At 42.3% G+C, this 22,640-nt stretch overlaps 1 protein-coding gene across 1 annotated transcript; it reads left to right on the forward strand.

Moving 5' to 3' along the window:
- The first annotated feature begins 1,763 nt into the window (after nucleotides 1-1,763).
- WEE1 (WEE1 G2 checkpoint kinase) lies at nucleotides 1,764-12,734 on the forward strand. Its single transcript, XM_065683003.1, has 11 exons — nucleotides 1,764-2,561; nucleotides 4,596-4,804; nucleotides 5,234-5,300; nucleotides 5,384-5,556; nucleotides 6,500-6,621; nucleotides 7,280-7,426; nucleotides 7,957-8,052; nucleotides 8,133-8,218; nucleotides 8,461-8,631; nucleotides 8,722-8,867; nucleotides 11,353-12,734. The coding sequence occupies exons 1-11, from the start codon at nucleotides 1,986-1,988 to the stop codon at nucleotides 11,501-11,503; spliced, it is 1,944 nt and encodes a 647-aa protein (XP_065539075.1). The 5' UTR covers nucleotides 1,764-1,985; the 3' UTR covers nucleotides 11,504-12,734.
- Nucleotides 12,735-22,640: the final 9,906 nt, after the last annotated feature.

Raw genomic sequence — 22,640 nt, forward strand, 5'->3', positions numbered from 1 at the left:
GGCAGGGATGTGATACTAAAGCAGAAGTGTTTCTATGTAGGCCTTGCAAAAGAAAAGGGTTATGACTCAAGGTGACAAGAGCTCCAAGCAAAGCCACTTCACTGCACAGGCATGGGGAGTGTGAGTAGAGAGTTACATTGATGGCTGGTCCACTTAGCCAAATTAATTTCAAATGCTCTTAGGTTGGTGCAGCACGGGTGGCACAGCCAGCCACCCCCTGCAGAGTACTGGTGAGAGCTGCTGGAGACAGTTACACTGCCCTGCACAGCAGCCCTCCACAAAGTGGGTATTTTCACATAGAAAAGGTTTAAAAAGTAGGAGTTGCTAGCAGAGTATAGGACACTAGCATCCCCGTGTTGTTTTGTACCTCCTGAAAGCATGTGGGCATTAGGAGAGCGGCAGTGACATTAACAGTACTGGTGTTGAAAAAGGATAAAAATGTATTCTGGTATTTTTGGTTTGTGCCTCAATGGAAACTCTGTGTACAAATAACTACCTGACGGACATACAGGTGTCCCGTTTCAGCAGGCAGCAAAAAGAGAGCCTCTGAGCCCTGCTGTTGATCACAGCTCTTCCTTCAGCAGCAGCAACATCTGTAGCTCGGCTACAGCCATGGGAGCTGGAACCATGTCCCAGATTGTTTCTGAGGCTTCTGCCTATGGAGATGGAGGATCAGGGACCCAGCAACAGATCAGCAAACAACAGAAACATGGTTAAGTACAAACTTCTGCTTCCTATTGTCTGGGTCTTAGGTGTTCTGGTTTGTTATCTTGGCAGATTTCAGACTCGCAGCCAGACCGTGCTGCTCTGTGCAGAAGAGTGCCATTTGCAGTAGAGGAGGGTTCGCCCTGCAGGCGCGACGGGCAGCCTTCGGGAAGGAGGCTGGCAAGGGGCACAGGCTGGCAGAAGAGGGGCTGTGCTGTGGAGTCCAAGTGCCCCTCAGCTGCCAGGGAGGCAAACCCTTGATGCTACCTGCACGTCCGGGGGATGCTGCGCTGCCCCAAGAGCGTGGGGAAGGACAGGGAAACTCAACAGTGACATGCACCAGGTTTTTTTTCCCAGCTCCTGTGGCTGGAAGGAGCTTAATTTTTCAGGACCTTTATTACCCAGGGGGGTAATTTTAAGGTGATTTGGTACAGGAGAAAGATTGGTGGCTTTGTTGTGATACATTTCGTCAGGGTGGTAAGAGGTGGAAAATGAAGCCAAGAGACTAAGTTTTGGCATGTGTAGGGAGACAGCCTGATAAATGGCGTCTACTCTAAGTCATGTTTGCTGTGCAGAATTCCTTTTGGTGTCTTGTAGGAGTTGTTGCCAACAGAGTGAGGTATTGTATTTGAGGCTCCTGTGGTTTTGACTGCATTTTAAATCACCTCAGTCGAGTTATTTGGAACGTACTGGTTTTAAGGCTTAGCTAAAAAATGCCGTCCTTAACCGGCCTAATAGGAGTTGCTAACGGTTTGGGGCGCCACGAGCTTTCTGTGCATTGCAAGCAACCAAACGGGAGCAGAACAGCCTCCCTGTGCAGCGGGCCGCTGCGGCCGCGGACGGGCAGAGGCCGGCCGGTCCAACCTGGGCAGGGCGGTTAGAGGTCCCCGCCCGGCCAAGATGGCGGCGGCGCCGCGCCACAGCGAGCTGACACGTCCGTGCGCCCGCCCGCCGCGGGGCCGGTTTCGGGCGCCCGCGCCCCGCCCGCGCCCCGCCTCCTCCGCCCCACCGCTCCCGGCGTTCGCGCCAAAGCACCCGGTGACGCGGCCGTGTGTGGTTCCGCCCCCGCCCTCCGTGTTTTCAAACCGAGTGGGGGGGCGTGATTGGCTGGCGCGCGTGCCACGTGATTAACGGTCGCGGGAAAGCCGCGGAGTCCGAACAGCGCGAGGCGAGCCGTGCCCGGGGGCAGCGTTACAGCCAGGTGCGTGCTGCGCCCGGCGGGCTTGGGGCAGCGCAGGCACAGCGGGCGCGGCCCTCGGCGGGGTGCGCAGCGGGCCGGCATGAGCTTCCTCAGCTTGCAGCAGGCGGCGCCGCCGCGGCGGGTCTCGGCCCGGCGGGCGGCTGCCCCGATCCGGCAGAAACTGCTCTTCTTGAGCGCCCACAGCGACTGCGAGGAGGAGGAGGACGAGGACGAGGAGGAGGAAGGCGGCAGCAGCTGCAACAGCACCGGCGAGGACTCGGCCTTCCAGGAGGCGGATTCGGCCTTCCAGGAGGCAGACTCGCCGCTCTCGGCTGCCCGCACCCCGGCGCGGGGCGACCCGCCCCTGCTGGAGGAGGAGGAGGAGATGGAGCCCGCGGCGGCGCCGCTGCCGGACGAGGGGGACTCGTGGGAGGAGGAGGGATTCGGCTCCTCTCCGGTGAAGTCTCCCGGAGCCTATTTCATGGCCGGCTCGCCCTCGCCGCCTCCCCCTCACAAGGGCCGCCGCTACTGCGGTGGCTCCCCGCCGCGCCCCGCGGCTAGCGGATACCGGGCGCGGAGCGAAGAGCCCAGCTCGCCGCTGCCCGACTACCCCGGCACGCCGCCTCATAAGACTTTCCGCAAGCTGCGCCTCTTCGACACGCCCCACACTCCCAAGGTGAGGCACCGGGCGCTCCGCAGTCTCCTCCGAGGGGCAGCCTGCCTGGGGCGACGGGGCGGGGGGAGCCTGGGCCGGGGGCGCCGTGCCCGGCGGTTGAAATGCGGGTGTTGACGGGCGGTGGGGCCCGGACGGGTTCGCGGCCCGTCCCGCGAGCCGCTTGCGCCACCCCGCCTGGCCGCAACGGCGAATTGGCGTCAGCCGCGGGTCCTGCCCACGGCCGTCCGTTACGGTTATGTAATCGCCGGGGGTAGACGCTCGGGCCGCGCGGCCCGGTGGGCCCAGCCGGGGAGAAGGGGGGGGCGAGGAAGGGAGCGGGTGGGCGTTGCTCTCTGCGGTGCTCCTTCAGCCCGACCGGGCGGGGGCCCCCCGCTGGGGCCGGCGCCGCCCGGCTCGCTCCGCAGCGCTGGCTGCCTGCTGGCGGGCCGCGACCCGCGGAGCCGCGTTTTGTCCCGTACAGTAACGGGGCTTGGGGCACGCCCCGCCATACGCATAAAAGATACACGTGTAAAAACATTTTTACGCTTTGATATATATGATTTATGCCTCGATAAGTACGCTGCGTTTGCTGTGTTTTGTGGGAAAAATACTAGAGAAGGTGAAAGTACAATAGTGAACTCTTAAAATAAGTATTTTAGTGTTGTTGGGGCATTTGTCCCTTAATAAACAGAAAGCTAAAGCTTGAGTTGGAGTTTGCCCTGTGTGTCTAATCGATGCGTCTCGTTCGAGTGCCTTTGCTGTTGTGGCGCGGTGTGCCAGCATCAGCTCAGTGCCTGCACTCCTCGTAGAAACTTAAAAGGCTGTTTGAGTAGCCGATGTTGTTAAACTAATGGATTTGAAAGCTTAAAGGGATGGGTAGCTCTTAACTCTGGCAATAACAAACTTTTGGAAGGCATTTCAACTGTTGAACTCGACATTCATGTAAAACACGATATAGTGACTTTAAATCTAGTGACAATAGACTTGTTTTCCTCATTACTTTTCATATAGCCCTTTAGAAGTAATCCGGGGATAATCCCCAGGGATAATCTCCCAGAGGTCTGTAGACTGTAGATCGAAAACAACTGGTTTAAGGTGCGAGGAAGGCAACCTTGTTAATTGGTTTTCTACAGCTTCCATCTTATGTGAGGTTTCACTGGTAGAAATGAGCGGAAATCGTGAAACTGGTGATGGCCTTGTATCGAGTAAGGAGCTGACACTTTACAGATGCAAGAGGCTTGTTGATTGTGACACCAAAACAAGGTCCTGACCCTGCCTGTCAGTGGGATTTTTAAATTAGGTGTCCAAATTCTACAGGGGTTATCTTGGAGAGGTTACTTTTGGAATCTGGAGGAATCCGTTGGCCAGGGTATCCAGTGGAAGTACTGAAATGTGTGTTGAAACAGTGATTTAAAGCTCTTCATCTCTTCCAGATTTGGAGAGTGCAGCTGAGATTTCCAAGCATTGAGTCTTTTTTCCTATGGTCCTTTAGGCTTTAGTTAAGTTAATTCATAATTTTGAAAGGTGTTAGGCACTAGGATCTGGTAGGTCAGCGTTTGGCATCATCACCAGGATGCAGGAGACTGGGGGTGCAAACTGGGGGAGTTTCATCATGTGCCTGGAACACACCTGGTCTGACAAATCATGACCCAAAAGTTCTGGCCTGGATGTTGAACTTACAGCACAACACTGGTGTCAGTTATTGAGCAGCCTTTTGTATTAAGAGGCATCTGTGCATCAGTATTAATCACCACCTAAATTTGTAGTCACCAAAGATAATTTCGTATGTCTGATCTGATTTCTAAATCTTGTATGTGAAAATCACGGTGATACAGCACAGAATGGTCTGTGAGTTTCTTCTGTGTTTATTTCATGGACAAAGAGTTGTCCAGGAAGCTTAGGTGATGACATGATTAAAGATAGAAAAACAACTGCTTTTGTAATCTTTCTTGTCTATTAAAAACTATTCTAACATTCAGTGTTTCATTTAACTGTTTTTGTGTGGAGCGTAAAGCCTAATAATTTTATAAACGTCTTTTTTTCCTATAAATTCAGAGTTTGCTTTCTAAAGCACAAGGAATAGGCTCCAGCTCAGTTAAACTTCGAGGGGGCTCTCTGTTTATGAATGTTGGGAAATCGGAGAAGCAAGATGATGATATTAGACGAACACCTCATGTGAACATCAATCCCTTCACTCCTGATTCCATGTTTCTTCATAACTCTGAAGGAAAATGTCGTAGGAGGAAGAGAACACACTGGAATGAGTGAGCAACTTTTCCTTTGTTAAGCTTATCTTTAAAACTACTTCTAGCTGAAAAAAATTGTTACTGATTGATTCTATAAAAGTATTTTTCCTTGCAGCTTTTTAAAGTATTTGCTTTGAGATGATATTAAGAATTAACCATTTAGCACTAGATCTTCCGATTAATATATGGAGAGTATAGACAAGGCTGTGACCTACAGTCTTTTTACCTGACTGCGTAAACTATGCACACAGTCTTTTCTTGAGGAGGAAAAAACCTGGTACCCTTATGTAAGAGTTCGCACTTACGAAATGTCTAGCATTCAACTAGTTCAGCTAAACTTAGGTATAATGATTTCACTGAGATCTAATTTTACCAACAGCTGCTAGACTTCAGTTTTAAGTTTACTTAAGCCACATTACTTCTGCAAAAATAACTTGTGAATTTCAGCTCTTGTGGAGAGGACATGGAAGCAAGTGATGGAGAGCCTGAAGACGAAACAATCAGACCAGCTAAGGTGATTAATCTTTAGATCTTGATACTACATTTGGCATTTTGTGTATCTCCAGATCTAACTATTTTCCTTTCTAATATTTACAGAGGATAACAATAACAGAAAGTAATATGAAGTCACGGTATGCAACCGAATTTCACGAGTTGGAGAAGATTGGCTCTGGTGAATTTGGCTCCGTGTTTAAATGTGTGAAGAGACTTGACGGCTGTATTTATGCAATAAAGCGGTCCAAGAAACCCTTAGCTGGCTCAGTGGATGAGTGAGTTGTTTCCTGCTATTAAAAGTTAAAAGCCACCTCTTGGTACTTTTTTCCTCCTGTGTCTCTTTGTATTGGTGTCTAGGGAAGTGATTTAAGGCAAAATTGTAAATATGCATGAATTAAATGTAAAACAGATGCAGTTTTTAAGTCACTTATGTGTTTTTATGAGTAGTGTGCAGTACTGTGGAGGACAGGTTGGATGGTCTTTTTCTAGCAGATACTTGTCCCAATTATCTGTGCGGAAACAGATTGTTCTAATCTGCAAAGTAAGAATAATACTTGCATTGGTGGCAGGAGGGACTATACAAATAAACTGCAGTGATGATCCTTTGGCATATGAAAGGAAAGCAATATTCACAACTAGGTCCTCATCCTTGTGAACTTGACATGTCAGTTCAGTTTTGGGACTTGTTTTGGTATTTGTGAAGGACCTGTGATTAATGACGTTTTTTCCCTCCTCACTGTTCTAATAGTAACTATTAATCAAATAATTATTGAATAATTAGATGTTCTAATAGTAACTATTAATATAAAACTCCACGTTTGACTTGCTCAAAATTGCTTACCAGACTTGCATACAAAAAGTTGTGAATCTTGAGTTCAGTCATATTCTTGGTTCATCATTAGTTTTTTTCCCAAGTCTTTACTGATGCCTCTCAAAGCTTGTTGATTAGAAAGTATGTCGTGGAAGTGGTAGATCCCTCAAGAATTATCTACAACAAAATGTGGGGTTCTATACGCTTAGACCTTCAATGCAACGTTAATTATGTTAGCTATTTGCATATAAATACAAATCCAGCTTAAGGTGCCTCAGAACTGAATATAAAGGTTTTTGTTAGAAACCTTAGCTTGCAGTGGGGCATGAGTGTTTCTGTGAAGCTGAAATTAGGCTAATTCAACCTCATAATATTTTTGAGTGCTGTTATTTTTATGACTGTACCAGGCAAAATGCTTTAAGAGAAGTCTATGCGCATGCAGTTCTGGGACAGCATTCTCATGTAGTAAGATACTACTCAGCGTGGGCAGAAGATGATCATATGCTTATACAGAACGAATATTGCAATGGTAAGTAAAGTTTACAGCTTGTTCTGAACTTGATTTAAAAAAAAAAAAAATCAAATTTTTGAAGTTATATAGGTGTCCTTATAAATCCGTAGCACTAGCACTAATTAGGAATTGATTGCCCTACACATAGCACATATATTATTGTCTCAAACGTGTCTGTTGTTCTGAAAAGGCATATCAGATACATGAAGCAAAACCTGCACGAAATTTTAGACAAAGTCTTAAGCATTCAGGAATATTGGAAATACAGTGAGGCATTTGCAGGCAGCAAAACTGTTCTCTCTCTGTACAATAGTACAAGCTGGAATAGAGAATTAACCAGCAAGCCTCTTTTTAAGAGGGAGGTGGCCCTGGTTTCTGGAGCATTTGCTATGGTTGATACCCTGCCAGAGATTTAGAAGAGATCTTTTTCCTTGTGTTGGTATCCAGTTAATTTGCAAGGCAACTACAGCAGAAAAATAATTTTATTATTTTCTATGGCTACAAAAGGGGGGTGCAGCACTAGATTTCACCATTCCTGTGCATCACGAGCATGTTCTTGGTGATAATATATTCACTGTTTGTTTTGGGAGCCGATTGTACTTACTTTTGGAAGCAAGTTGTCATTTTGTCAACTATTTGTAAAATAATTTTGTTGTTTTCTTTAATGTTGTTTTAGGTGGCAGCTTAGCAGATGCCATAAGTGAAAATTACAGGAATATGCGTTACTTTACTGAACCAGAACTGAAGGACCTGCTACTTCAGGTGGCTCGTGGTTTAAAGTACATTCATTCAATGTCACTGGTACACATGGATATCAAACCGAGTAAGTCTGTGAAATGTTTTGCTCTGTATTGACAACTTCCTCAGTTAATCTGCTGTAGAAAAATGAGCAGTTAGCCACACCTTACTAACTGTAAATTCTTCACTGAAGTTCTAAACAGCAGTACAAAGATGTCAGTTATAAAGTTGGCTAGCAAACTTGAACTGTTGCTGCATTTATCTTGGGTCCTTTTTGTGTAATTGACTCTACTTGCATAACACTTGGCTCCCCTCCCAGTAGAGGGGCCAGAGTAAGTTACGGTTTCTTGCAAAACAGTGTACATACACAACTACTGCAGTGAAGCAGAAGTGGGACAGTTGAATGAATGAAGTAGAAATTGGACAGTTGTGGTTTGGTGGTGGGGTTTTTTTTGTTGGGTTTTTTTGTTTTGTTTTTTTTTTTTTTTTTTGTTTTTGTTTCTTGGGTTTTGTTGTTTTTTTTTTTTTCTTTTGCTTGTGGCTTTTTGTATTTTTGTTTGTTTGGTGTTTGTTTTTTTTTTTTTTTTTTTTTTTAACAAGTCTGCTCTTTTTCAGGTAATATTTTCATATCTCGCACATCAGTCCCAAGCATAACTTCAGAAGAAGGTGATGATGATGACTGGTCATCTGATAGAGTCATATTTAAAATAGGTGAGAAGCAGCACACGTGCCAAAAAGAATTGCATCGTTTGTTTGTCTTCTGAAAAAATAACTTTCTTCCGTTTTTGTAGGTGACCTTGGTCATGTAACTCGAGTATCTAGTCCACAAGTGGAGGAAGGTGATAGCCGTTTTCTTGCAAATGAAGTTCTACAGGAGGTAATGTTCTGTTTGTGGAAAACAGTGATGTTAGTCTGCATGCTGTTTTCCTTAGAGTAGTAAGTTGCTGTTTGCTGCCTCCTTGCTGAGGGGGAAACTTGTAAATGGTGTCCCTTTGAACTCTGGTGGTACTTGTAATACTGTAGATGTGTTCAGTGCTGAATAGTTGAGCTGTTTGTTAAATTTCTTCTGGGGGCTATGTTTAGTAAATATTCTTTTTTAATTTTATTTTATTTTTCAAGAACTACACTCATTTGCCAAAAGCAGATATTTTTGCTCTTGCTCTGACTGTTGTCTGTGCTGCTGGGGCTGAACCACTTCCATCTAATGGGGACCAGTGGCACGAAATTCGACAAGGAAAAATACCTAGAATACCGCAAGTGCTTTCTCAAGAATTACTAGACCTACTAAAAGTAAGAACTCTTCTATTGGTGGCTCACTTATTAGTGTAATTTACTGTGTTACTGGCCTTAACTAGAATGCCTTATTTTCTTTTTTCCAAGGTTATGATTAATCCTGATCCAGAGAAAAGGCCTTCAGCTGTGGCACTAGTCAAGCATTCAGTGCTTCTCTCTGCTGCAAAAAAGAGTGCAGAGCAGCTCCGGATAGAACTGAATGCTGAAAAATTCAAAAACTCACTTTTGCAGAAGTAAGTAGTTCCTCAGGGACCTTAAATATAACTTAAATTTCTGATGGATTTTCATATGATAGTAGAGTGATGGTAAAGCAGGACTGTCCTTGTTTGTGCATGAAGTCCACAGATCTGTATGTATGTACTTACCTGAGAGTACAAAATGGGTTATGTAACTTCAAAAGGAACTTTCTTCACAGAAGGAACTTCTTGAACACTCTTAAGGGAATCACAACTACACTTTTAATATTCAGAGCATAAGAAACATTGCAGTTTTTAAAAAAACTTTCAAGCATAAGCCATGCTTTCAAAACAGGTAGAGTGTAATTTACATCTATATATTTTCCTAGGTAGTCTGTACTTGAAACATGTTGGAAAACGTGACTTAAATGACCTGTTTTGAACTTAAGTGGAATGGCACATCACGAATATTTTTGAATTAATATGACTTGTATACAGCAGTGTTATTCAGTTACCAGAGAATCATTTTTATCGGGAGCTCATCTTTTCCTACCCTTGCTCAAACACTCAACTCTGAATTAAAGCTTTAAAGAAGAGTTTCCCTTAAGGAAAGTCTGATTTCTGCATAAGTTTCAGAGAAAGAGTTAGTAAGTTAAGAAACAGTCATCTAAATCTTCCACTACAGTTAACCTTGCATGTGTTATGCATAATAGGCAGGTTTCTATGAGGGAACATACAACAAAAGATTACTTACACACTGTTTCACTTTGAATAAAGATACTAACTTTGTGTTTGGATTCTCTCCGTTGCTCTCTGCTTATCTTGCCACTGCTACAGTCTGAATGTAGCCAGACTTGCCATTTCAGATGGTTATATTTATAATCTTACTTTGAATTACACTGACTGCAGAAAGAATAATTTGACAGTTTGTGCAGATTGTTGGTCAGTTTGTTGAGGTAACTTGCTTGTGTAAAGACAACATATTCTTGTATCATATGTGAAAGGGGAAATTGGCAAAGTTAATGTTTTGTGAAGACTACTTCTTGCCTGGCATCAAGTAGGATACATCCTTATAACTGTAAGTCCAAAAATTACTTAAAAAGAACAATTCTCCATAGTAATTATTAGCATTGCAGGGGTAGTGTTCTATAAATTAGTTGAGGTGTTTTTATTTTGTTTGTTGGGATTTTTATTTTTAACTCTCTTACATTTTGACCCATTTAAGATACCACTTTGGTATGCAAGTTACCATCAGTGAAAGGAATCCTTGTAGGGAAATGCTTTTCTACTGTGTTGTCTTCTTCAGGGGAAGGGAGAATTCAAGATCAGACTTCTAGAAAAGAATGGAAGTATATTATAAAACTTACGTCCTGGTAATGGTGTGGTGGGTGGCTGTGCACGTATGCATGTGTTTGTGACTGATGTTTAGTCCTTAGGGAAGACAAAAATTGATTGCATTCTCTTGCAGTGAACTGACACAGTGCTAATGTGGGGAGGATTAGGTGGGGCATGGATGTTAGTGAATAATACTTCGGCTCACAAGAACAGGAGTATTTTTTTAAAGTAAAATATGTAATTTAAAACTAAATACACCTACACCAATGTGCAGCAAGCTTGTGAAATTTGATGATCTTGCTTTTAAATACAGATTTAAAGTGACATTACAAATGCTAGTTCTTATGGTAGAGAAAATTCTTTGAGGAGGAGTAGTTTGGGATAGAAGAAAGAAAAGCATATGAGGAAATACTACACTTGTCCATAAGTCAGCATTTAGGGAAAGGAGAAAAGGAGTGTGTGGGGAAGTAGTTGATCAAGATAACTTTGCTCTTTACTCAGACTATTTAATAGTTTTCCCCCGAGTTTTATGTAACTTTCTTCTCAGACTGAATACAGGTAATTCTATGAAACAGAATAGTTCAGAGAATTTTGCACAGGGACAATGACCTATGCTACCTTCAGTGACTCAGCCTTGCAGGTTTGGGCTCAAATTTATTTGTTAGGCAAAAAAAGATTTACTTGGTGATAAGCTTTGATGTGAGTAATGCAAAGGGAAAAGGATGCTTCCCGAGGTTTGTTGCTGGTTATGTTCTTCTTTGTTAATCTAAGCGTGTGTCTCTCTTTCTGAATCTTCCTCAAAAGTTCAGTTGTGAATGAATTTGGGCAAACCTCAGTAACTAGCTCTTCGGTGATTTTTCACATGCTTGTACTAGAAAGTAAACAGCATCCTACCATGTTCTTGTAAGTGAAGTGTTGAGCTGCTTGTAAAAGGATGGGTTTCAAAATCTGACCAAGTTACGTGAATTTGACATTTCCTTCCCTTGTTTAAAAGAAATAACATCTAGATGAGTAACAGACATCCCATCTCTGTCCTCTGGGTTGTAAACAGGTAGATGCAAACTATAATGGTCTTAGTATGGCCTAAATTGGTGGCAGATCTTAAGTTCTGAAACTGCTGTAATTAATTTGAAATGCTTTTGCTGTGATACGCCCATAGTCCTTACTGCTACTGTTGCATATGTGTGACTCTCTCAATGTCTTTCAGAGAGCTGAAGAAGGCACAGATGGCAAAGGCTGCAGCTGAGGAGCGAGCACTGTTCACTGACAGAATGACAACTAGATCTACAACACAAAATAGACCATCTCGACTCATTGGAAAGAAAATGAACCGCTCAGTTAGTCTTACTATATACTAACTGATGTATAAAAGAACTACTGAGGATGGCTAAGCATCTCCGCCAGACCTGAAGCCCAAGGAACTGAAAGAATTCAATTCCTGGTTTCTTGTCCTGTCTTTGATCAGTGTCACTAGTTTTACAGGAATTGTTTCTGGGTTCGTTCTTGTATAATATGGCTGATAAGCTGTATTAACCATTTGAGTTAATGGACTCTGTTACTGTCTTGTCCATAGAAGATCCTGGATGTTAGTCCATAAGCTTTTCAGTTATACTGTTAGATGTTACATCATCCCAGGGTTAACCACTATAGTGGTGTGCTGCTTTGTAGCGTTATGGCATTGTAATAACAAGTAATATCCCTGACGATCTTTAAGAGGGAGGGAGGGAGCCTTGCTTTGGTAGTTACTGATATTTTTGGAGCAGAGGGGAATACGTTTTTGGCTTTAAGGCCACCTACACTCAATGTACCTGATGTCAGGTAGACTTTTATTGTGAATTTTATTTGTATATTCAACTGGGAGCACTTTGTAGGCATTGCATAAACCACAGCTTAGAAACCTGTGGAGTTAAGTGCCAAGTGGAACTGCTGCTATTTTTAGTTTGTTGTCCTTGCTGTAAACTGTAGCATTAAAACAATCATTATTTTGTTAATAGGCTTCTTGTTAAAACAATTACGTGAAAAAAATCTAAGCTGCGTTTTAGTGAAGGCAGCATTTTTCTCTCAAAGCTAGTGCATTGTGAAATAATGCACCAATTTAATATTTGGGCTCTGTATTAGTGTAGTGCAGTTGTTAATGTCTTGGTTATTGATGTTTTGTAATTCTTTCTAATAAGGTTCTCTAAGTGTTTTTATTCTCTTCAGTTGTCCATTCTTTGAGGCTATTTTATGTTTGGGGTGTTTTATTAATGTTGGAGTACTTGTAAATAATTGTTTAGTGTAAGTGTTCAAGTTGTTCTTCACTGTTTATGTACATAAGTTTGGTGTTTATAGTATACTTTACTGAAACTGCAATTTGACATGCCAACAGACAAAGATTAAGTATTCAAAGTTCCAGAATGAACAGGAAGTGGCTATCAGAATCTGTACTGATGTTGGACCTAGGCTGACAGATGTTGCTAAAAAAATAGAACTGTTCTAATTACCGGCTTGTCTCTTCATTAATTTTAGTTTAAACAGTGTTTCCCATTTGTGCTCTGTTTGTTCTTACTAGTGTTGAATTTGAATATTAAAGTTAAAAGTTTTGTTTAATATTGTCTTTTATGCTTATTTAGCCCTATAGTTGTGGAAATAAAATACTGAGTTAGGAATATACCTATGGCAAGACCTGATTAGATCTGCTTCCTGCTCCTGTGTAATGCTTGTGGCTCCCTCTAGTGAGAGTGGAAGATGACATACTTTCTGATAGTTATTGTAGGAGGGAAGCACCACAGTCTGCATTAGTATCTGTCAGTCTGTCTCTGCAGTTTCAGAAATGGTACTACATGTTGGGAAGATTAAGCCCTTGGAAGATTTGAAGTGGAACCCATGACTGTGAAGATGGGTGGACTAGATGAAACTGTGATGAAAGACCTGGTCTGAGGTAAGGAGGAAAACTGATGAATTGCTGAGGATGAGAAGTTGAATAAATTCAACTTATTTAGAAGTTGGGAAGAGAACAGTGGGAGAAATAGGAATAGTCTAGGGAACACAGTGACTGCATGTTCTGTGGCATGGGCATAAAATACACATGTCTTTTGTCCCTCATGAAAAGGAGCGATGCAGTAAAGCTAATAAAGGCGTAACAGATTAGTCTGTTGGGGAAGCTTTTACATGTATTAAAGTGGTGCAGGTGACTGTCAGACAAGCTGTATGTGGGTTTAATGGGTGGTCATAATTTTGCAGTCAGCAAATGAAAGCTGCTTAGAATTTTTACTTGTAAGTGCTATTCATATGACTAATTCAGAGGCTTGGTTTAGGTAATCTGAGTAATATTCTCTGGGTATGCAATTCTTGTCAGTAAAAACTGATAGACTGGAATACCTTTAAGTTTCTACTTTGTAAAATAGTCCTGTCTTGTTTGTGAGAGAAAAGATCTCATTGTTTTGTTGCAGTGTTTTAATGTTCATCTATGCTAAATGAGACTGCTTTTAAAACACACTTTCTTAACAGTCATCAGCTGGTGGGGGATCAACAAATGTAATAAGCCTGTCTTCCCCTATAGTATAAATAGACTTGACATACCTATGATAATAGTATGCTCTTGCATCACTCATTTTCAGAGGCTTGTGACATCAATACAGGTATTGCTGTGCAAACAAGCCATATACAGTAGCTAGGTAAGCTTGTAGAGGCGTTCTCTTTGCTGAATAAAAAGATGGGTGGATGGCCAAGCCAAAAGAGTGGTGGTGAATGGAGTTAAATACAGTTGGCAGCTGGTCACAAGTGGTCCCCAGGGCTCAGGATTGGGGTCAGTTCTGGTTTATACCTATCAATGATCTGGATAAGGTGATTGAGTGCAGCCTCAGTAAGTTTGCAGAGGACACCAAGTTGGGCTGGAATATTTATATGCTTGAGGGTAGCAAGGCTCTCCAGAGGGACCTGAACAGGCGTGACTGATGGACCAACTGTATGAGGTTCAACAAGGCTCAGTGCCAGGTTCTGCACTTGGGTCACAACAACCCCTTGCAACACTGAAAGCTCCTTGGAGAGAATGGACTTAGGGTGTTAGTTGACATCTGGCTGAATATGAGCCAGCTTTTGTGCCTAGGTAGCCAAGGTCAATAGCATTCTGGCTTGTATCAGAAACAGCATGACCAGCAGCTCTAAGGAATGGATTGTCCCCCTGTACTCAGCACTGGTGAGGCTGTGTCTTGAATACCATGTTCAGTTTTGAGCCCCTCACTACAAGAGAGACATTGAGGGGCTGGAGCAGGTCTGGAAAAGGGCAACCAAGCTGGTGAAGGGTCTGGAAAAAAGTCTGATGAGGAACAGCTGAGGGAACTGTGGGTATTTAGTCTGGAGAGTAGGCAGCTCAGAGGACATCTTACCGCTCACTGCAACTACTTGAAAGGAGGTTGTGGTGAGGTGGGTGTTAAGTCTCTTCTTCCAAGTAAACAAGTGACAGGACAAGAGGAAATGACCTCAAGTTTCTCCAGGGAGGTTTAGATGGGGTATCAGGGAAAATTTCTTCACCAGAAGAGTTGTCAGGCATTGGGACAGGCTGCCCGGGCAAGTGGTTGAGTCAACATCCCTGGAGGTACTTAAAAGATACATAGGCACTTGGGGACATGGTTTAGTGGTGGACTTGGCAGTGCTGTAAACTGTTGCACTCAAAGATCTTTTCCAACATAAATGATTCTGTGGTTCTCTCCTATTGCTGGTCCCGTGTTTTTATCTGCCATAGAAGGGATGCCCAACCAAAACCACGTAATTGAAGTGTCTTTGGATGTTCTTTCTCCTGTGTGCCAAGTAAAGTGTTTAAACAAGGAGCTGCAGGAGTTTAAAATAGTTTATAGGAGCAGTAACCATTTTATCTCAAATTTTCATAAGATTTCTTGAGGACAATGGGGAGGCTGAGAATTCTGGCCCAACAGTGGCCAGTGGGAAGAGGCAGAGAATTTGGAACGTGTGCATTAATGCTTCCCACGAATATGCCCAGCATCCAGTGATTCATGATTCAGATGCTTGCTGAGTGAATAGTATTTATTGACAAAGAAGGGTTTTTCATTTTTAATAGAAACAATCTCACAGTAATTTTGGTATCTTACGAATTTACTGCAAAAACAACATTTGGGAAAAGTATGTAGTTAAGCAAGCCACCTTTTCAGGTGGAAGAAGTTACTAGCTGCTCACAAAATGTAGAAAGTCAGATGTCATTTGAAGGAATTCTGCCAAGCATCGTGCAACAAGGTAAGCTTTAGCACTTTAAGAAGAAAGCTTCATATCAATTTAAGAAGCTAAATGAGTTAAATAGTTAACAATTTTTCTAGTGAATTCATCTAGCTTAACTTTCTAATACAGAGATAGCAAAATACCTCAACTTTTTTTGATCAGAGTACCTCATTTCCTGAGGTACTACATAAAAAGAGACCCTAAAAGTAACTGAAAGCAGGCATTTCATATCCCCACCTCCTTTAGATATTTGTTTGCTTATTTGTCTTCTGTCTATTTGTGCACATAGATGCAGTGTCTATAATCCATTTTCTAATGATAGGTTACTGGACAACACTACCTGTCTAGTCTTGCTTAGTCTTGCTTCACCTTCTGCCCAAAGAGTGGGTGTTGTGGTAGACAAAAGTTTTTGCAGAATTAAGTTTCCCATAGAGACAGGACACCACTTAATGCTGGTTTCTGAAGAGTATCCTGAAATCGTTCCATCTATTTATTTGTGGATGAATTGTCTTCCATTTGACTGTACAAAACTAGTTCCTGTTGGAAACAAAAAAGCAAATAAAAAGCATTGACCTATCCAACTTGATGTGAATTTCAAGTACCAAGGATTGACTCACTTACTGGGTAATTAGTCTTGTCAGTCAAACCTTTCCATGGACTACCTGTAGAAGTATTGATGGCCCGTAGTTTTTCTTTGCTTTGCAGGCTAAACCATTATAATTGAATCATAAATGCTCTGTTTTAATTTTTAATATTTTGAGGCACACATGGTGGTTCAAATATTACATCAAATTTTGTTTGTGCCATTACTGTTGAAACACAGTTGGGTTTACTTGGAGAATATTTTTTCCAGAAAACACCACTGTGATGTCGTGCATACTACTGGTCCATTGTAGCCATGAAGACCAATGGACGGACAAAAAGTATGTCTGTAAAGAGAAGTTAGCACCTTCCTGTTGGAAACTGTAGCAAACTAGAAATTGCTGTTCTAATTTCATAGGTTACATATCAAACTCCCAGCAATTTTTGCCACAAATTCACGCAGGGTTAACCAGCTAGAATTACTAAGGTAATCTTTTACTGTTTGGTTTGGTTTGGGGGCTTTTGTGTGTGTGTTTGTGGTTTTGTGGGTGGGGGTTGTTTTCTGGATTTTGGGTTTGGGTGTTGGTTTTTTTTTTTTTGTCTGGGTTTTTTTTTGTTTGTTTGTTTTTTGTTTTTTTTTTTTTTTTTTTTGTGGTGGGTTGTTGTGCGGTTGGTTTGATTGGTTGCTTGCTTTTTTTTCTATTTCCAAGTGTCCTATCTGCACAGATTTCCTGCTCCCCCACCTACCCATGGATACAAGCTGTTGATGACTACAGCTAATAACATGTTTTATTTGAGTTGGGATAGATCTGAATTAGTAAGATGTAGAACCTGAAAAACATAGTGACTACTTGGCTTTTTTTATGAAGTTATAGATAAGCTTTACTTCCACCTAGAAATGGAGGTAGGCACTGCTTGTATATTTGAAAATAGGATTTCAATTTCATAGAATCACAGAATGATTTGGGTTGGAAATGACCTTAAAGCTCATCCAGTTCCAGCCACCTGCCATGGGCAGGGACACCTTCCATTAGACCAGGTTGCTCACAAGCCCTGTGCAACCTGGCCTTGAACAACACTGCCAGGGATAGGGCAGCAATTTCATGGATTGCATTACTGTAGACTGTAACTTTGAAACGTTTCATTAATAAAAGTATACTTAGTCACTCCACCCTTGTTGAACTTGCTGGAGGGAGGGATCAGGGGGAGGTTTGACCCCTTCCCAAAAGATGACCAGCTTGACCTTGTCTTTTATGTGTTTTGTAGTCTCCAGCAACACCTGCTGGACAAAATGATCAACTGTACACTACATTTTTGTCTTTAGAGTGCTTGTGTGCTAGTATAATGCTAGAGCCTGACTGTTAGAAACCATGATCTTGTTCTGCAGTAGTGACTGAACACCCTTTCCAGAGGTAGCTTGGGTAAGTGTTGACTTAGTTTTTTCATCCACACCCATCCCCTCAGTTTGATAGGCTTGGAAAAGACATCCTCATGGTTTCACCATATATGTGAATTGGTACGTAACATGTGTGAACAATTAACGGATCTGTGTATGTGTGCTACCTATTAATATCACTGATACATCTGTGCTTGAGGACTCTGGACTAAAGCGATGGTCAGTAAGAGTCAAAAGCAGGACTGTTCCCTGCCTGAACTCTACCTTCTTTCAGAAACCATGGAGAACACCTGAAAGAGAGAGAGCTGCAAGGTCCCCTGGTTGCAGGCTGCTGAGCTGACGCATAGCTTCTGCAGAGAAAGCAGGAAGAAGCAGTGGTGGGCAGGAGAGCACACAGGAAATTAAAGTCCTGCTTCTATTTAAACAGTTGGAATTGGAAGAAGATGCTATCTTCCCAAAGTATAATGGGATTGGGGTAGAGGAAAGGGAGGTGCCCTGAGGAGAGAATATTGCTGTGCCTTTTTAAACAGGAAGCAATTTATTACTGTTTAACACATGCTCAGAGATCTGAGATTGTGCACGCTTAAAAATCATCTGATATTCTGGAAAGCCTTGAAAAATCTGAAGGTTTGGTTTCAAAGATCTTCCTTTTGTCAGTCATTTGACTCCCTTCTAATATTCACCATCAATACTTAGCATGACATCTGAATAATCATGCTGGCTTAAACTGATTTCTGTTTGACTCAAGAAGAAAGCAGAATAACTGGCTTAATTTTCTATTCAATGGTCTATGTATGCCTAGGGTTACTGCCAGATAAGTGGGCTAGTGGGCTAAGAACTGCTGCTGTCACTGACTGACCTTTTATGCTCAGGACAAGATCCTGTGTGTTTAGCATGCATCCTAATGATCTTGTCCATCTATTGATGTATAGACAACAGAATACGCACCTAATTAAAGTATTTTAGGCAAGGTGTTCTGAGGGATAGGGATGCGGGGGACAGAAGAAATGCATCCTACTCCCAACCTTTAGCATGAGCAACCTTGGGTGATCTTCCTATATCTGCTGCTGCTTCCTCTTGCCTCTTTTCATTCTCAGCTACTTGAGTGTTAAGATGTTTAGGGTAGAATCTCCCCATATATTTGTTCCGCACCTTAGCAAATGGGATTTTAATTTTCTTTTGGTAACTAAGTCAATACTGTTTGTCAGTTTTCTACACAAACCCTGCTTAACAGCTTTTTCCATTGACCATTTCTTTCTCCAATTTCCATCCCCAGATAGTTATTGCAGTACACACCTGGGATTTAATTTCCTCTTTCTTTCTGCAAGTAAGATATCTGTGGTATTCTGTTCTATGATTAGTTCTGTAACTTGGTGAGAAATACTTTATCAGCTGCAAGTGGAGAGTAAGATGTGTGTTATCAGGAAGGACCAGAAAGGTAAGTTAATGCTCTGTAGTTTACCTCTTCATTATGTTTTTTCAATCAAGTTTGAATAGAAATGTATGTGTTGTGCATGTGTGTATAAATAGCAGAAAACTATAGTAAAGCAGGAGTGCTTTGCTGAAATTGCTTTGAAGATTCTCTAGAAGTCTTAGAAGTGGATAGAAAATCAACTTTCTTTTTTATAGGAGACACTGAGCTGCCATTCTGATTCAGCATCTAATGCTACTTCCTGTTTCACCTAAAATAATTTTCGTGCTCAATTTCTACATAGTTCTAGTGAGACTGAGGCATGTGTTTAAGGACAGAGATAAAACTTGTTAAACTATTTAAAAATAAGAGAAAAACCAAAGTCCTCAAACGGTTTGAGGACTGGGCTATGGTATAATGTCAAATACACTTACTGTCCTTCAGTGCTTCTTTGATATGTATGGTTGGACTGCTCTGTTCACAAACTATAATGCTGATAATGAACACTGGCATTTGCTTTAATTTTGTTTTCTACTGAAACATTGCTGCTAAATGGAAGATACTGGAAACACAGTTTAATACAAACTTGGCTTAATGATCTTCAATTTCTGTTTGCTTCAATTAAGTTTTCCTCTGGAGAATGAAAATGACTGGTCATTCCACAGTTCAGGAAGATTTTCTCCGGGCTAACAGGAAGCAGAAAACAGTGAGTTGCTGATGTGTCTGAATTCTTTCCTTGATGGCAGTTTAACTGACTCAGTGGTATAACACAAAATTAGTAACAGTTCAAATGCGTAATCTTTCCTCTGGTTCAAACCTCCCTGACAAATACTTATTATTTGGCTAACAAGGAGTAATTAAGCTTCTGCAGCGAGGAGAAGTGACTGACGTCTTAAAGCTGATCCTCAGCAGGGTCTAAAGCTTCTTCCTGAAACTGTGAGTCACTCTGTGGTGCTGTGAGCCAGTTTTCCCTCCCTGATCTCCTCACTGCTCTTTAGTCGTGGTTTTGACTGTGGTAAGCAAACAAGATTAGAATAAGCACAGATTTAAATAAAGTTGCTGAGATCTTGGACAACTTTTGAGAAAAGCAGAAGTACGTTAAGTTGCATCAGAACTTACTTTTGTACCATGCAAACCATTTGGAGTTTATGTGGTGAAATCAAAGACTTAATGGTTAATGTGATCACTGTTAGTTAATGTTCTGTGGATTATATGTCAATCTTATCTTCAAAGCTTTAGAATGTGAAGTCTTTGATAAGCAAAGATCTAGACTAGCATATTAAAACAGAAGAGCTGCTTAAAATAACTCACGCTTTGGGTGTGGATGCAGTTAGTCCTGTAACTTTGCTAAAGCTATTTTGGGTAAGTAAGAAAAAGAAAGGTTTTGTTCAACAGCAAGTTTGTCTGCCTATGAACTTCAGTTTATCTGGTTTTGCTCAGTTAGCTCAATCCTACACGTTGTACTAGTTTTATGCATAACTTGTAAGTGTCCTTTTGACTACCCTACTAAAAGCTGGAGTGGCTGAGGCTTATATAAACTACTCAAGTTAATGAAACATTTCAAGCATTGACTGTTAACCTATTGACCTGAATGGAACTATTTATATTCTTAGTGGAAAAGAAGTTCTGTTCTGGTAAAGGATTTCAGCATGTCATTTAAATCTGGAATAACAGAAGCCAGCAAAAAGAATGAAGGCAAAATGAAGAAAAGCACATAGGGTTGTTTTTACAATTATTTTGTGGGGCATTTTGGTTTAGTTTTGTTTTTCCATTCTTTTGTTATTATAAAAATGAGCTGCCAAAAATCACTGATGTCTGTTCAAAACAGAAATTGTCCCTGCCATGAGGAGATTCATGTGTGAACTCTACAAATTGCTTTTTCCTCAGCAACATTCCCCAGAACCTAACTGTATTTTAATGCACTTTAATAGGGATGTTCTTTATTTACTGGTGACCTTGTGGTTGCTTGGCTACCAAATAAAATAGGTTTGTTAGGTTATCTGCATATACAAAAGTCGTCTCCTTCCTCCTTAAGTGGAATAGCTGTGGTCAAATTGGAGAAATGCCTTAGCTGCAAGTGGTAAGATATCTATTTCACAATAACAGATTTTTCTGGTAATACTAACAGCTATAATGTTAGCAAATCAGGTTCATTAAGAAATTTAATCAAATTAACTGTTGTTAATTATATAGCTCTCAGCACCCATCCCAAGGAAAAAGTATAAATAATTGTGGATTCCAAAGTCCTGAATAAATTCTGGGGGAAAAAGGTTAAGAAAAATGAGGGGGAAAGGCTGCAAGGATATGCCCACTGTGGTACTGAGAGACTATGATGTCTCTGCATTGCTAGAACATTTTTGTTGCTTGCTGTAAGCTAAAGAAGACACTAAAGAACTAAAATTACTGGAAATCTGTGGATGATTCTGGTCTCCAATTTCCCACATACAGAAAACTCATTTTATGTATTACCACATATGAGAAGTGAAAGTACTTCCTATAGTGGACTTGGCTATGTGCTTATCTGTAGTGGTCCTGACCAGATGACCATTGTACACTGAGGATTAGTGACCCATCTGAGTCAGGCCTGTGCCTACTCAACCTTGTGCTGTACTGTGCTGGCAATGCAGCCTGGCCTCCAGGCCCACCTGGGTCTGTGTGTGCCCCATGGCTATGGGGTAAATTGATGTGATTGTACCAGAGGAGCCTGCAGCCAGCTCCTGCTCCGTACCTGTGATTACACCTGCTGTATGGTCTGCCCATTATCTGAAAATGCAGCAAGAGGTTGACATGTGAACATCCTTTCTGTTTGGCACTAGAAACAATGTATAGAGTTGTTTTCTTGTAAGAAAACCCTGTATTAGCTTAAATGACCAAAATGGTGGAACTTTACCTTGGGCAAGGCCTGTGTGACATGCTGCACCTTGATCAGAGATGTGGTTGACGCTGCTGAGGCTTCCCAGCACCTGAAGAAATGTACGATTATCTCTACTGTCCTCTCTATTTTAGTATTAGCTCAAATAAGTGGTATTTTATGTGATACTTGAGAGTTTGAGTGCCTTTCTTACTGGGATCATAACGAACCAGCACCATCTGATGCAAAACAATCATCCTGTGTACCTGGCAGAACTATGCCACTTGCAGTGTTCTATTTTCGTTCTGATGATGCGGTTAAATGAAGGCTAAAACTGGACAAAAGTGAGTATCTTTTGTTTGTTTTGTTTGTTATGTATCTCGAATGCAGGATCTTAATGGTTTGGCTTAAAATCCTCGAGAATGAAACCTTACCTTGACCATGACCTGTGTACTGTGAATGATCTTGGATGCGGTATTCAAAGCATTATACACTTCACCATTATCTTCCTGCCTCTTCTGGCCTAGACGCAAGTACCCCTATTGTTAGCAGAGAAACACCGCGGAGGGTTCTGCTGGAAAGCACAGGGACTGTGGGGGCATCTGAAGTCCTCACCCAGTCACTGCTCTCAGTGTTGCTTAGTCTGAGCCTGCAACAGGTGAGATTTAACCGCCCAAGCCCCCACCACACAAACACCTTCTAAAGCTCAACAGCAAAGCTTATTCCGCTTGATGACGCTTTGTGCCACTCCAGGTTTACAAACAGTGGTGAACTCGGGGGGTTTTGGCCCTCCCCCCACTATTTTCGATTGGCCCCATTCGCTCCAGCCGCACGCAAGCCTGCCCTGCCAGCTGAGGGCAGTCCCTTCTGTCGGTGTGAGCGTACCCTACGGCGCACACGGGCAGTGTCCCCCGTGCCAGCAGCCGCGGGCCGCAGTCACCCGCCGCCTCCCAGGAGGCGCGGAGCCGGCGCTGCCGGGGCAGGTACCTCGACGCGAGGCGCTCGGGCCTCCCTCGCCGAGCTCCCGCTCTCCCGGGCGCCGGA

Source organism: Lathamus discolor, chromosome 6 (genome assembly GCF_037157495.1).
Source record: "Lathamus discolor isolate bLatDis1 chromosome 6, bLatDis1.hap1, whole genome shotgun sequence".
NCBI lineage: Eukaryota > Metazoa > Chordata > Aves > Psittaciformes > Psittacidae > Lathamus > Lathamus discolor.